The sequence below is a fragment of the Salmo salar genome, chromosome ssa12 (genome assembly GCF_905237065.1).
Source record: "Salmo salar chromosome ssa12, Ssal_v3.1, whole genome shotgun sequence".
In the NCBI taxonomy this organism is placed as follows: domain Eukaryota; kingdom Metazoa; phylum Chordata; class Actinopteri; order Salmoniformes; family Salmonidae; genus Salmo; species Salmo salar.
The window spans coordinates 68,051,052-68,064,620 of record NC_059453.1 but is presented as its reverse complement, the minus strand read 5'-3'; the positions used below and the strand labels follow the sequence as shown (position 1 = coordinate 68,064,620).

At 46.7% G+C, this 13,569-nt stretch overlaps 1 protein-coding gene across 6 annotated transcripts in view; it reads left to right on the top strand.

Annotated features, from left to right (window-relative positions):
* LOC106565640 (rootletin) overlaps positions 1–13,569 on the top strand; it is a 48,825-nt gene that overhangs the window by 16,153 nt on the left and 19,103 nt on the right. For all 6 annotated transcript variants that reach the window (XM_014132968.2, XM_014132969.1, XM_014132966.1 and 3 more), the window contains exons 18-33: positions 63–256; positions 351–478; positions 1,818–1,987; positions 2,229–2,408; positions 8,378–8,512; positions 8,605–8,748; positions 8,836–9,074; positions 9,213–9,372; positions 9,572–9,739; positions 9,914–10,355; positions 10,451–10,617; positions 10,850–10,970; positions 11,502–11,665; positions 12,547–12,762; positions 12,938–13,162; positions 13,320–13,469. In XM_014132968.2, coding sequence (XP_013988443.1) covers positions 63–256; positions 351–478; positions 1,818–1,987; positions 2,229–2,408; positions 8,378–8,512; positions 8,605–8,748; positions 8,836–9,074; positions 9,213–9,372; positions 9,572–9,739; positions 9,914–10,355; positions 10,451–10,617; positions 10,850–10,970; positions 11,502–11,665; positions 12,547–12,762; positions 12,938–13,162; positions 13,320–13,469 — 3,003 coding nt within the window. The remainder of the gene's footprint in view (positions 1–62; positions 257–350; positions 479–1,817; positions 1,988–2,228; positions 2,409–8,377; positions 8,513–8,604; positions 8,749–8,835; positions 9,075–9,212; positions 9,373–9,571; positions 9,740–9,913; positions 10,356–10,450; positions 10,618–10,849; positions 10,971–11,501; positions 11,666–12,546; positions 12,763–12,937; positions 13,163–13,319; positions 13,470–13,569) is intronic.

Below are 13,569 nucleotides of genomic sequence, written 5' to 3'. Positions count from 1 at the left end.
AACCTTTGTCTGTAAATGTGTACAGTTTTACTGCATGTACCTGTGTGTCTCTCTGCTGACAGCTGTGTGGCGAGGTGAGCTCTCTGGGGGCGGAATTGGGCATGGCCCGCGGTGAGGAACAGAGACAGGGCGTGGCTCTGGAGGAAGTAGGGCGGGGCCGGGCGGAGCTGGTCAGGGAGAGGGCGGGGCTGGTGGTCCAGCTGACTGCATCGGAGAGAGAGAACGCCACACTAACAGAGGAGTTGGCCTCATTCAGGTGAGAGATCTGTGTGTGTCTGACCGACGGTGTGTGTATTTCTGTGTGTGTGTTGACGAATTGGTCCCTAATATTAGTGTCCATGCCCCTGCAGGTCGGAACGGGAGGCCTTGGAGACCAGCCTGTTTGAGGTGCAGCAGCAGCTGGTTCAGCTCGAGTTTCGCAGAGAGCAGCTAGAAGCAGAGAACCAGAGCCTGCGGCTACTCCGGGAGACCACCACCGGTGAGAGATGGAGAGAGACAGAGAGGAGGATGAGAAATAAATGACCATTTAGAGAGAAATGAAATAAATGGGTGAGAAGAGGAGAATAGGTAGGAGAGAAAGTCTGTGAGAGTAAGAAAGGAAGAGGGGAGGATGGATATGTTGGAATGGAAGAAAATGGTTAAGGAACATTGAGGGAGAGAGCCATAGATCAGGAAATAGAAACCTGTGTTTAACCCCTTACACTCGTGGAAATTGGGCTATATGGATATGGCCAAATTGAAAAGGTTCTAACAGAACTATAAAAAGCATATGCATGACCAGGGTAGCAATTGAAAGAAAACACTTTGGAGATTATGGGGAAAGGACACAACAGTTCACCTGACACAAGACTGAATCCAAACATTATACTGTTGATTTTATGTGCATTTTACATTTACTGCACTTTTCACAGCATTTGTTAATAATGAAATCTGAAAATACATTCAGTAACATAATAACAATATTCATTGACATTTTGGAATAGGTGCAAAATAAGACAAAACGCAATCCCAAAATGTTCCATTATACTGTAAATCCCAATCTGGGGCAGTTGGGCATGATTTGAAAGCTTATTCTATTGCCAACGTGGCTAGCTAAGTTATAAAATACGATCTTACAGTGTTAGGCTTTCCAAGGCCACTTCCTACAAACAGATTGTAATTTTGTGGAGTCATGAGTGCATTCAAGTGCTTGTTCTGTGGCAAATGTTCAACACAATGCGACAAACAGGCTCATTCTGTTCAGGACAACCCGGGGTGGAGCACATGCCATAGCGATCATAAACGATGATACTGTAAATTACATGCGTTTTCTAATACGGAAATGTGAAGTAAACATTTGGACTCACGGGTGTGTGGTTTGCTTGTATGACACCAAAGCGGTATTTATTATAATTCTCAACGTCTCATCTTTCAAAACACATAGACTCCTCTCAATTTACAGCATTTCCCTCACTCGGACAACAACAAATGTGCAAAAGTAGCCGATTAGTCGGAGGGATGGGCCTCTTCAAGTCGCGCACAGTGCTCAAGTTTATAAAGGCTGTCAGCCAAAACCCATTCAGCTCTGTGAAGTGGAGAACCGGGGCTCTGGTGTCATGTATAGCATGTTACTCTACAGCCACTGTGATCCAAATGAGGTGTTTACAATGACAAAATCTGCCATTTTCAACCCATATATGAACGGGGCTGTGAGTGAAGAGGGTTACAACCCTTAGTAGAAAACTGTTGCTGCGTTTGATGGTGTATCTGCTGTATGACTGAGACTGTATGAACACAGGTGTAAAACTGGTCATCATGTTTGATATTGTCCTGTGTAGCGGAGCTGAGGCGTGTGCGTGCGGATGGGGAGAATGTGCTGGCGCAGAGTGAGAGGGAGAGAGAGGCTTTGAGCCAGGCCCTGACAACCACCCAGCAGGAGTACCAGCAGGCCCTCCACACCGCCATCACTGACCACCAGGAGGAGGCAGAGAGACTGACCGCTGAGAAGGTGAGGAGGGCTTAGGCTGGATTGTGTTTGTCTGTCTAGTCCTGTTTGGAGAGGTGTTTGTGCTAGCAGTAAGAGCACTATTTGGATGGTTTTACTGTAAAGAAATGTGTTCTTGTTTTTTCTTGCTTTGCCCAAGGTGTCTCACTGTAGGTCTTGACTCTACTCAGTTGTTCATGTTCTTTATTTGGGCTGGTTTAACCCATACAATGAACATGAACAACTGAGTGTGTTTGTTCTCCAGGAGGCCCTGCGTCGCAGTCTGGAGTTTGAACAGGAGGGGGCACTGCGACAGGTCAGACAGGAGGCAGAGGAGCAGCTCCTCAGAGCCGAGAGAGACCAAGAGGACCTGAAAGATGAAGTGAGGAGTCTGCAGCACGACAGAGACCAGAGTCTGCTACAGGCAGAGACAGAGAAACAACAGGTCAGGCACATCTGAGAGACCATACAAACACAATGCGGGCTCTATATTCAGCTAGCGCTAAGGTCTGAGGGGCAAGTGTCATGTAAAACCTGTGCACTGGCATTTTCCAGCCCTAACGCCAGGTTTGGCAATTAACCTGTCTTACATCAACTCGTTTGCACTGAGGTGGGAGGGATGGCAATATTTGAGGTGTGTCCTTAAAAACAAGCGCAAAAGTTACCATTTTATGCAGCGCTAATGGGAAGTTGTAAGACCCACAAAAAGCAGGTCTTAACGCTAACGCAGTTAAAAATGGCATGAATTATGAGAGCGGAAGCGCAGCCTATCCAGCCACGACGCACATTGCCCATGGAAGAGAGACGTGCATTCTGTGCTGGTGAATCTTGTATTTATACAGAAAAAAAATATTAACGCAACATGTTAAGTGTTGGTCCATGTTTCATGAGCTGAAATAAAAAATTCCAGAAATGTTCCATACACACACAAAGCGTATTTCTCCCAAATGTTGTGCCTAGATTTGTTTACATACCTGTTAGTGGGCATTTTTCCTTTGCCAAGATAATCCATCCACCTGACAGGTGTGGCATATCAAGAAGCTGATTAAACAGCATGATCACTACACAGGACATACCTTCTGCTGGGAACAATAAATGGCCACTCGAAAATGTGCAGTTTTGTCACACAACACAATGCCACAGATGTCTCAAGTTTTGAGGGAGTGTGCAATTGGCATGCTGACTGCAGGAATGTCCACCAGAGCTGTTGCCAGATAACATCATTTTTATTTCTCTACCATAAGCCGCCTCCAACATCGTTTTAGAGAATTTGGCAGTGCGTCCATCTGGCCTCACAGCCACAGACCACGTGTAACCACACCAGCCCAGGACCTCCACATCCAGCTTCTTAACCTGTGGGATCATCTGAGACCAGCCACCCGGAAAGCTGATGAAACTGTTGGTTTACACAATAATTTCTGCACAAACTGTCAGAAACCATCTCAAAAAGCTCATCTGCGTGCTCGTCGTCCTCACCAGGGTCTTGACCCAACTGCAGTTAGGCGTCGTAACCGAGTTCAGTGGGCAAATGCTCACCTTCGATGGCCACTGGCATGCTGGGGAAGTGTGCTTTTCACAGATGAATCCTGGTTTAAACAGTACCGGGCAGATGGCAGACAGCGTGTATGGCATCGTGTGGGCGAGTTGCTGATGTCAACGTTGAGAACATAGTGCCCCATGCTGGCGGTGGGGTTATGGTATCGGCCGACATAAGCTATGGACAACAAACACAATTGCATTTTATCGATGGCAATTTGAATGCACAGAGATACTGTGAGAAGATCCTGAGGCCCATTGTCGTGCCATTCATCCGCCGCCATCACCTCATGTTTCAGCATGAATATGCACAGCACCATGTCGCAAGGATCTGTACACAATTCCTGGAAGCTGAAAATGTCCCAGTTCTTCCATGGCCTGCATACTCTCCAGACATGTCACCCATTGAGCATGTTTGGGATGCTCTGGATCGACTTGTATGACAGCGTGTTCCAGTTCCCACCAATATCCAGAAACTTCGCACAGCCATTGAAGAGGAGAGGGACAACATTCCACAGGCCACAATCAACAGCCTGATCAACTCTATGCGAAGGAGAGGTGTCGCGCTGCATGAGGCAAATGGTGGTCACACCAGATACTGACTGGATTTCTGATTCACGTCCCTACCTTTTTTTAAAGTATCTGTGACCAACCGATGCATACTGTATCTGTATGTATCTATAAGTCGTGAAATTCATAGATTAGGGCTTAATGAATTTATTTCAATTGATTGATTGATTTCCTAATATGAACTGTAAAATCGTATAAATTGTTGCATGTTGCGTTTTTAATATTTTTGTTCAGTGTAGAAACATAAAAAAATTATTGGTTTCCATCCCGTTTAAATTGATTAAAAACCAAGCATTGCCTACCTTCCCCTTAATCAAGGCTGGTTTAGAAGCATCACATACAGTGGGGAGAACAAGTATTTGATACACTGCCAAAAGCATGTAGAGGTCTGTAATTTTTAACATAGGTACACTTCAACTGTGAGAGACGGAATCTAAAACAAAAATCCAGAAAATCACATTGTATGATTTTTAAGTAATTAATTTGCATTTTATTGCATGACACAAGTATTTGATCACCTACCAACCAGTAAGAATTCTGGCTCTCACAGACCTGTTAGTTTTTCTTTAAGAAGCCCTCCTGTTCTCCACTCATTACCTGTATTAACTGCACCTGTTTGAACTCGTTACCTGTATAAAAGACACCTGTCCACACACTCAATCAAACAGACTCCAACCTCTCCACAATGGCCAAGACCAGAGAGCTGTGTAAGGACATCAGGGATAAAATTGTAGACCTGCACAAGGCTGGGATGGGCTACAGGACAATAGGCAAGCAGCTTGGTGAGAAGGCAACAACAGTTGGCGCAATTATTAGAAAATGGAAGAAGTTCAAGATGACGGTCAATCACCCTCGGTCTGGGGCTCCCTGCAAGATCTCACCTCGTGGGGCATCAATGATCATGAGGAAGGTGAGGGATCAGCCCAGAACTACACGGCAGGACCTGGTCAATGAGCTGAAGAGAGCTGGGACCACAGTCTCAAAGAAAACCATTAGTAACACACTACGCCGTCATGGATTAAAATCCTGCAGCGCACGCAAGATCCCCCTGCTCAAGCCAGCGCATGTCCAGGCCCGTCTGAAGTTTGCCAATGACCATCTGGATGATCCAGAGGAGGAATGGGAGAAGGTCATGTGGTCTGATGAGACAAAAATAGAGCTTTTTGGTTTAAACTCCATTCGCCGTGTTTGGAGGAAGAAGAAGGATGAGTACAACCCCAAGAACACCATCCCAACCGTGAAGCATGGAGGTGGAAACATAATTCTTTGGGGATGCTTTTCTGCAAAGGGGACAGGACGACTGCACCGTATTGAGGGGAGGAAGGATGGGGCCATGTATCACGAGATCTTGGCCAACAACCTCCTTCCCTCAGTAAGAGCATTGAAGATGGGTCGTGGCTGGGTCTTCCAGCATGACAACGACCCACAGCCAGGGCAACTAAGGAGTGGCTCCGTAAGAAGCATCTCAAGGTCCTGGAGTGGCCTAGTCAGTCTCCAGACCTGAACCCAATAGAAAATCTTTGGAGGGAGCTGAAAGTCCGTATTGCCCAGCGACAGCCCCGAAACCTGAAGGATCTGGAGAAGATCTGTATGGAGGAGTGGACCAAAATCCCTGCTGCAGTGTGTGCAAACCTGGTCAAGAACTACAGGAAACGTATGATCTCTGTAATTGCAAACAAAGGTTTCTGTACCAAATATTTAGTTCTGCTTTTCTGATGTATCAAATACTTATGTCATGCAATAAAATACAAATTAATTACTTAAAAATCATACAATGTGATTTTCTGGATTTTTTTGATTTTTTTAGATTCCGTCTCTCACAGTTGAAGTGTACCTATGTTAAAAATTACAGGCCTCTACATGCTTTGTAAGTAGGAAAATCGGCAGTGTATCAAATACTTGTTCTCCCCACTGTAGGTGCATATTGTTATCCTAGCCATTAGCCAAGTATATAAATAAATAAATTAGGTTTTAAATGGTCTACTGAAATGTTCTGAAATATTGTAGTAAAATATGCAAATGAGGCAATAACTCATTAAATATGCACATATTTGTCAATCCATTTTTCTGGACACTGGATTAAGTCACCCTAAATATTTTGGTTTCATTTTATTAAGACACTCCAGGACAGGACTGACTCAGAGCAGATTGTGGATACATATTTTTTTTTCATATTTCTAGCTGTAAAATACTAAAGCCATGTTTATAAAATGCATTTTATATTATATATTATCGAGAGATAATTTATTTTTTAGAACATATCAACAATTCCCTCTGGGCAAGTCTCGAGAATATATCTAAGTATTACCACACACAATTTGGTGAAAGCAGATGCTTCTGAAGCTGAGGAAAGGAGTTGGCATGTGGGAAGAGTCTGACTCTCAGTAAATGGCAGTTAAAGACAAGTACACTGAATTTAGACTACCAAACACCTTTTTAGATCCAATCACCATCTCTTCAAACTAAGTTACTATATATATTTTCCAATTTGTTACATTCTCTATGAAAAGGGCTTTTAACTTAAGTGTAATTAAAAATTGTGAGTTTTGAAATTATGGATGTATGACCATTTTAAAGTGGTTAAGATTCATGAAACTTTGATGGTAAGATAAATAAAAGAAAATATACATTTTCATCAAGATTTTGATCATTTTATGTGTTTAAATACTAATATTAGTGAGCCAAAATACCAACAAATCTCAAAATGTATAGGTATTTGCAAAAATGTAATTTCAGCCTGTAGTGCCGGCTTTAAATCGTCTATTCGTCAGAGTGTCTTGATTTGAAAATATACAGTACTGCACATCCTTAAACATACACACATATGCCTACCTGCATACATCATTTTGCTTGTTCAAGTATCCATCCCCATCTTCAAAGAGCGCCTCTCATCCGGTTACCAAAGACGGAAAAGTGCGATGCGTAAAGACATGTAGGCTAGGCTAAGCTCGTTGATGCCGAACATAGGGCATTAAGCAAACACTGTTGCTATTAGCCTACACGTTACTGTAGTGTATGCTATTTAATAAACTGTAGTATATCAATACACAATGGACCAGGATGAAAATAATCCATGCCCCCAGCCTAATTGAAGTTGGGGGCAATGTAAATACCATCAGTAACCTACAGAACTTGAGACAAGCACATGCAGTATTAAGCCATGGAATGTGTTGATTAAAACCTCTAAAAGTCTAAGCCGTTGGGGAATGCTAAAATATGTCATTGTTTTAAGATGGTCATACCTTGGATCATTTAGCTATTTGATTTGGAATTTTAGGACCCTTTAGGTATCAACAATTATATAAAAATAGAAACACTTTGAATAACACATTCATAAATGGCCAAAAAAAAGACAGTAAAAGGCTTTGAAGTGTCTGTGCTATATCTAGGAGATTTAAGAAAGCTCAGGAATATATATATTTTTTGGGACACATATTTAACCCCTTATTTTTGTTGGAACAAACTACCTCCATACATCCATTCATTTGCATGGGCAACTTTTTGGGCGGTTGTAGAGCAAAACAGAGAAGACTATCGTGAGTGTCTCATTAGTTTGTATGCCAAATCGTTCCGACACTTTCATGAGAAGACCGATTTTTGGGATGTCTCATGGTCTGACAAACACCGTTGTAGCTCAGCCACCTTCCACTGCAGATGCGGAAAGCCAATATGTGGTGGATTGAGACGTAGCCGATGCAACAACAAAAAAATCTCTAGCTTAAATTGGTGGATTTTTTAAATTATGTTACTTAGATTGACGCACGGGTGCATCAATAGATTCTTAGGGATTTTAACCAGAGAATGGCCAAGCCCTTTTTTAATTTTTAATTTGACCTTTATTTAACTAGGCAAGTCAGTTAATAACAAATTCTTATTTTCAATGACGGCCTAGGAACATTGGGTTAACTGCCTTGTTCAGAGGCAGAACGACAGATTTTGACCTTGTCAGCTCAGGGATTCGATCTTGCAACCTTTCGGTTACTAGTCCAATGCTCTAACCACTAGGCTACCTGCCGCCCCTACCTGCTGCTAAGCCGTTCTCACACCTACAACTTGTTTATTAATCAAAACCTAGCCATTTTGAGCCACCTGCAGCTATTGCACTCTTAATTCCAGCTGTGAAAATAGCAAAAATATTTCTTACACCCCTGGACCTATAGCACTACCGCCAGTGCTTGGATTTACCATTGCGTTACATTTGTCTGTAATGAAGTGCAGAGCAAATGTCAATAAGAGATGACTACTCTCATGAGGTTGTGATCCATATCCCCAGTTCTAGAGGCCCTTTCTATTTTCTCCCTCTCTCAGATGCTGTCCCAGAAGGAGGCAGAGAAGGCGGTGCTGTCTGAGAGAGTGTCCATCCTGCAGGCAGAGCTGGGTACTGCAACCCTGGAGCTGGACAGACTGGCCAGAGAGGCAGCGCATTACAAAGAACAGGAGAGGGTAATTATAGACCTTTTTAGAACTCTGTTCCCATTCTGTACTACCATGAACTTTTTTTAAAGACATTAAAGTTTCCCTGACTTTGTCGGCAGGCCACAGTGGGAGCTCTGACCAGTGAGTTAATGGAGCTTCGCTCTCAGCTGGAGGAGGCTGGCAGTGTTCATGAGCGGGAGCTGCACCGGTTGCAGGAGAACAGCTCTGACCTGCAGACACACACTGATGCTGCCCTCAAAGAGGTAAGAGGCGGTTAGAGTCAGGGATGGAGCCGGTGACCATTTCTGGTTCAACATTTCTTCACCACTCTCCCTAACTTCCTCTTCCAGTTGGAGGAGTGCAGAGCTTCTCTCTCAGCCAGTGAGGAGAGCCGAGACCAGGTGAGGCGGGACATGCTGGAAATGGACAGGCGCCTCAACCAAACCCGTGACACCGGGGAGGGGTACAGAAGGGATGGGGTAGAGCTACGGCGCACCCTCACTGATGTCACCAAGGAGAGAGACACTCTCAGCCTATCAAATGCCCAGCTGAGGGAGACTCTGAGAAGTGCAGAGACTGAGAGAATCAGGTAGTACTTAGCTGCATACCTCTGACTCTGATTGTCACCTTTCAAAAGTTAATATACTAGTATCACTCTCTGTTAGGTAGTAAAAATTCTACAGAAAGCATCTACTGTATACAAAAGGAGGAAATATGTGTGTGTCAGTGTGAAGCGTCAGTGTGAGGAGAAGGAGCAGCGGCTGGCTGTTCTGGAGGAGAGCCTGTCATCTGCACAGAGAGAGGTGACGGAGCTCCGCAGCTGTCTGAGAGAGGTGGAGAGGTCACGGCTGGAGGCCCGGAGAGAGCTGCAGGAGCTACGCAGACAGGTCAGTCACACATACCCTCACATCTCTGAAACACTTTGTTTATTCTTTTACACTTATTGGTTTACCTTACCTGCTGTAGAGAACTCAAACTTGACTAGGGCATTGAGTTCTTGCTATCCACTGGATCTTACCAGGAAAAACTCCAGGCCTGGTCTTAGACATATTGTAGAACTTGTCCTCCGTTCGATCACTCCATCAGGTGAAGGTACTGGATGGCGAGAAGGAACAGAAAGGGAGGGAGGTGGCTGAGCTGCAGACGCGTCTCTCCCTGGAGGAGCAGAGAGAGGAGGAGAGAGGGCGGGAGATCTTCTCTCTCAAACAGAAGCTGGCCGAGGCTGACACAGCCAGGACTTCCATCAAGAAAGAGGTGAGGAGGGAGGGAGAGCTTTGGGTGTAGTAGAGTGAGAGGTTAGATTGTATTTATGCTTGGTTAAACATAAAACGTAATCAACTGCCCTCTACACATCCCTCTCTACTGTACTTCTCTTCCCATCTCTATCCTCCCCCCTCCTCCTCTTCCCTCCCTCCCTCCTCCCTCCAGCTGTCCATCCTCCAGAGGCGTCTGATAGAGTCAGAGTCAGGCTGGCGGGGCTGTGAGAGGGAGCTGACGGCCCAGCTGCAGGATGCCCGGGGCTGTGAGAAGAAGCTCCAGGATGAGGCCAGGAACCTGTCCCTGCGGGCCCAGACAGCCCAGGACTCCCTCACCCAATCCAGCCTGCATCTCAGCGAGGCCCAGGGCCGCCTGGCTGCCACCGAGCTAGAGCTGGCCCGGGCCGAGGCCGGACGCAGGGAGCTGGAGTTCCGCCTGGGCAGCTTGCAGTCGGCACTGACCCGTACGCTGGGCATTGGGGCGGGGGGCCGAAGAAGTGCCAGCGGGGGCAGGGGCAGGAGCCCCAGAGGGAGTCCCCCAGCAGCATCCTACAGCAGCATTACACGTCCCCGCAGCCTCTCGCCCCTACGCTGCTCACTTTCACCCCCAAAAGGTGAGGGTGAAACGCTCACATATCACAAAACATGTCAATGTGAAAGTGGGACATAAATTGCGAGGAGTTATACTGTATATATTATTTTCTTCCAGATTTTGGAGGCTCGACCCCTGACAACACATTGGGCTGCTCCAGGCCGATCTCCCCAGAGCAGGGGGACACCCCCCTCCCCATGCCCCTGCCTGAGCTGGACCCTGAGACGCTGCGCTGCGGCCTCAGAGACTTCCTCCAGGAGCTCCGAGAAGCTCAAAGAGACCGGGTACTACAGCCACACTACACGGGCAGAGCAGTACACATATTTAGATTTTATACACCTTCTCCTATTCTAACAGACTGAAGTCCATTTTCACTCTTTACTTTTAGATAAATGATCTCAACATTGTGCTGTAAACATCTCTGCAGCACTGATATGTGACTGTAGGAAATGCTAAAAGTCTGTCAGATTGTCTGAAGGCATGTTGTTGAAATGTGTTCCTGGTGTTGGTTTTCAGGACGAGGCTCGCTGCCAGTTGGGGACGCTACAGAGGGAGTTGGAGGAGGTGACAGGGGAGAGAGACTCCGCCCAGAACCGCCTCTCTCAGCTACACAACACACTGCAGGAGTGCCAGGAGGGTGAGACACATACACAACACACTGCAGGAGTGCCAGGAGGGTGAGACACATACACAACACACTGCAGGAGTGCCAGGAGGGTGAGACACATACACAACACACTGCAGGAGTGCCAGGAGGGTGAGACACATACACAACACACTGCAGGAGTGCCAGGAGGGTGAGACACATACACAACACACTGCAGGAGTGCCAGGAGGGTGAGACACATACACAACACACTGCAGGAGTGCCAGGAGGGTGAGACACATACACAACACACTGCAGGAGTGCCAGGAGGGTGAGACACATACACAACACACTGCAGGAGTGCCAGGAGGGTGAGACACATACACAACACACTGCAGGAGTGCCAGGAGGGTGAGACACATACACACGTCGCACGCACGCAAACCATAAGAAGGGCAAGAGAATCATTTACACAGTGAAGTCATTGACAGACATACAAAGACCCGGGGAGAGCATACATTAGCATAAAGACCTTGTCTGTGAATGCTTCAGTGTTGTGACTGTCTGTGTGTTTCCGTCCAGGTAAGCGTGGCGTTGACGGGCGTCTGAGCTCGACCCAGGCCATGCTCCAGCAGCAGGAGGAGACTGTGAGGAGGGGAGAGAGGGAGAGGAGAGCCCTCACTGACAGAGTCAAGGAGCTGGAGAGAGCCCTGCAGACTGCCGAGACGGAGAAAAAACACACACAGGTAGACATACATGCACACGAACACATACTTACTGTAGAATATCTTCCCTGACAAGGATTCTAGTGTCTGCTAACACACAGAGCTGACCACTGACCTGCCAACACTGCCATATGGTGACCCTGCAGGAAGCACTAGGTGGAAGCAGAAGTCATAACAACAGATGCCACAGAATAATGAGTCATTAAACAAAACTCCATGTCATATTTCTGGGCAAAGCAACTGTCCATATGTCCAGTCCTCTAAGTCCAACCCTCACACCACCCTAGAAAACACTACCCATATCCGACAACAGAGGGAGCATGGGGAAAGAGGGAGAGAGAAATGGACTGGCTGAGTGTGAAGGAAATAGAGAGATTGAGAGGGTTAGTGGGATAAAGTGCAATGGAAAAGACGAATGAAGGGAAAGGAGGGTAGGTATTTATGATTATAGAGATTATAGTTAGGAGCCACAGAATCAAATAGTAGATAATTTAATAGACTGTATTCCTGGGAAGAGACTCAAATGATTTATGTTGCTGGAAAGAGAGGGGAGGAAGTTCGGGAGCAAGGGGGGGATTTCAGCATTATGGAGAGTTGAGAGAAGGAAGAAGGGATGTGGCCATCTGTGGATCAACTGTCTATCTGTGTGTTTATGTCTATCTGGCCTGGCCTCTCTGAGAGTGGGTTTGTGGAGTGTCTCTGTTTTCCCCTCGTGTCTACTTCTATATCTCTACAGAGCAGCTGTATGGACTGGCTGGCTGGCTGGCTTGGACATGTGACTGCCAGTCTGCCAGTTTCATCTCTTTTAGCTCTCTCCTTCTCTTTTTGTCACTCTCTCATTCTCTACCTCTGTCTCCCTTTCTCTCACCTCACTCTCCCCTCCTCCCCCTCCCTACCTGTAGGACCAGTTGAGTAAGCAGCGTGCGGGCGAGGTGCGTCTGGAGGCTGAGCGGAGGCGACTGCGGGAGGCCCTGGAGGCTGCCGAGGCCCGGGGGACCAGGGTGGAGCTGGGGAGACGCAGCCTGGAAGGGGAGCTGCAGAGACTCAAACTGAGCCTGGGGGACAGGGAGGCCGAGAACCAGGCCACCCAGGAGCGCCATGATGCACTAGTCAAACAGGTAGCACACTGAATGAACACTCAATCAATCTACTATAGAGGAACAAGTACACCCTTGATAGAGGCACGTCATGCTGAGATTTAACCAGATTTAAATGGAAACACACTTGCACAATATACACACTAAGACACACTGACTTAAACCACTCACACACTGTGTTGTGCATCTGTCCCAGGTGGCAGAGGGGGAGAGCTGTGTGACGTCGCTCCAGAGAGAGTTGGACAGGCTGACCCAGGCTTTGTCTAAAGCCCAGGAGGGAGAGGTCTGTCTCAGAGAGAAGAACCAGAGCCTTTCCCAGAGCCTCCAGGAGGCCACCGTTGCCCACAGCGCCACCCAGGGGCGCCTTGTCGCACTGCAGAAGACCCTGGGGCTGGCCGAGCAGGACCGCAGGCATCTACAGGTAGGTGGAGGAGGAATCATTGATAGGACAGTGGGCTGAAATTCAAGTGTTTGTTTTTGTCAAGGTTCATCCTTGTAATTTAAATAGGATTAGAGCAAATTGTAATGAGTAGTCTAGGTTGAACCCATGAAACTGAATGTAGTGTTGCTGTTTTCAGGAGCGAGTGGATGGAGCGCGGGCGTCCCTGACGGACGGGAAGAGAGGCATGACGACCCTCACTGAGCGCGTCCAGAGCCTACAGAGTGAGCTGACTCAGAGCGACCTGAGACGAGGAGAGCTGGAGGCAGAGTTGGCTCACACACAGGAGGTGAGAGGGAGGGAGAGAAAGAACGAGAATGAAAGAGAGAGACTTTTACTCATACATAATCATTTCCTCAACACTAACCTTATACACACACACAGGAGGA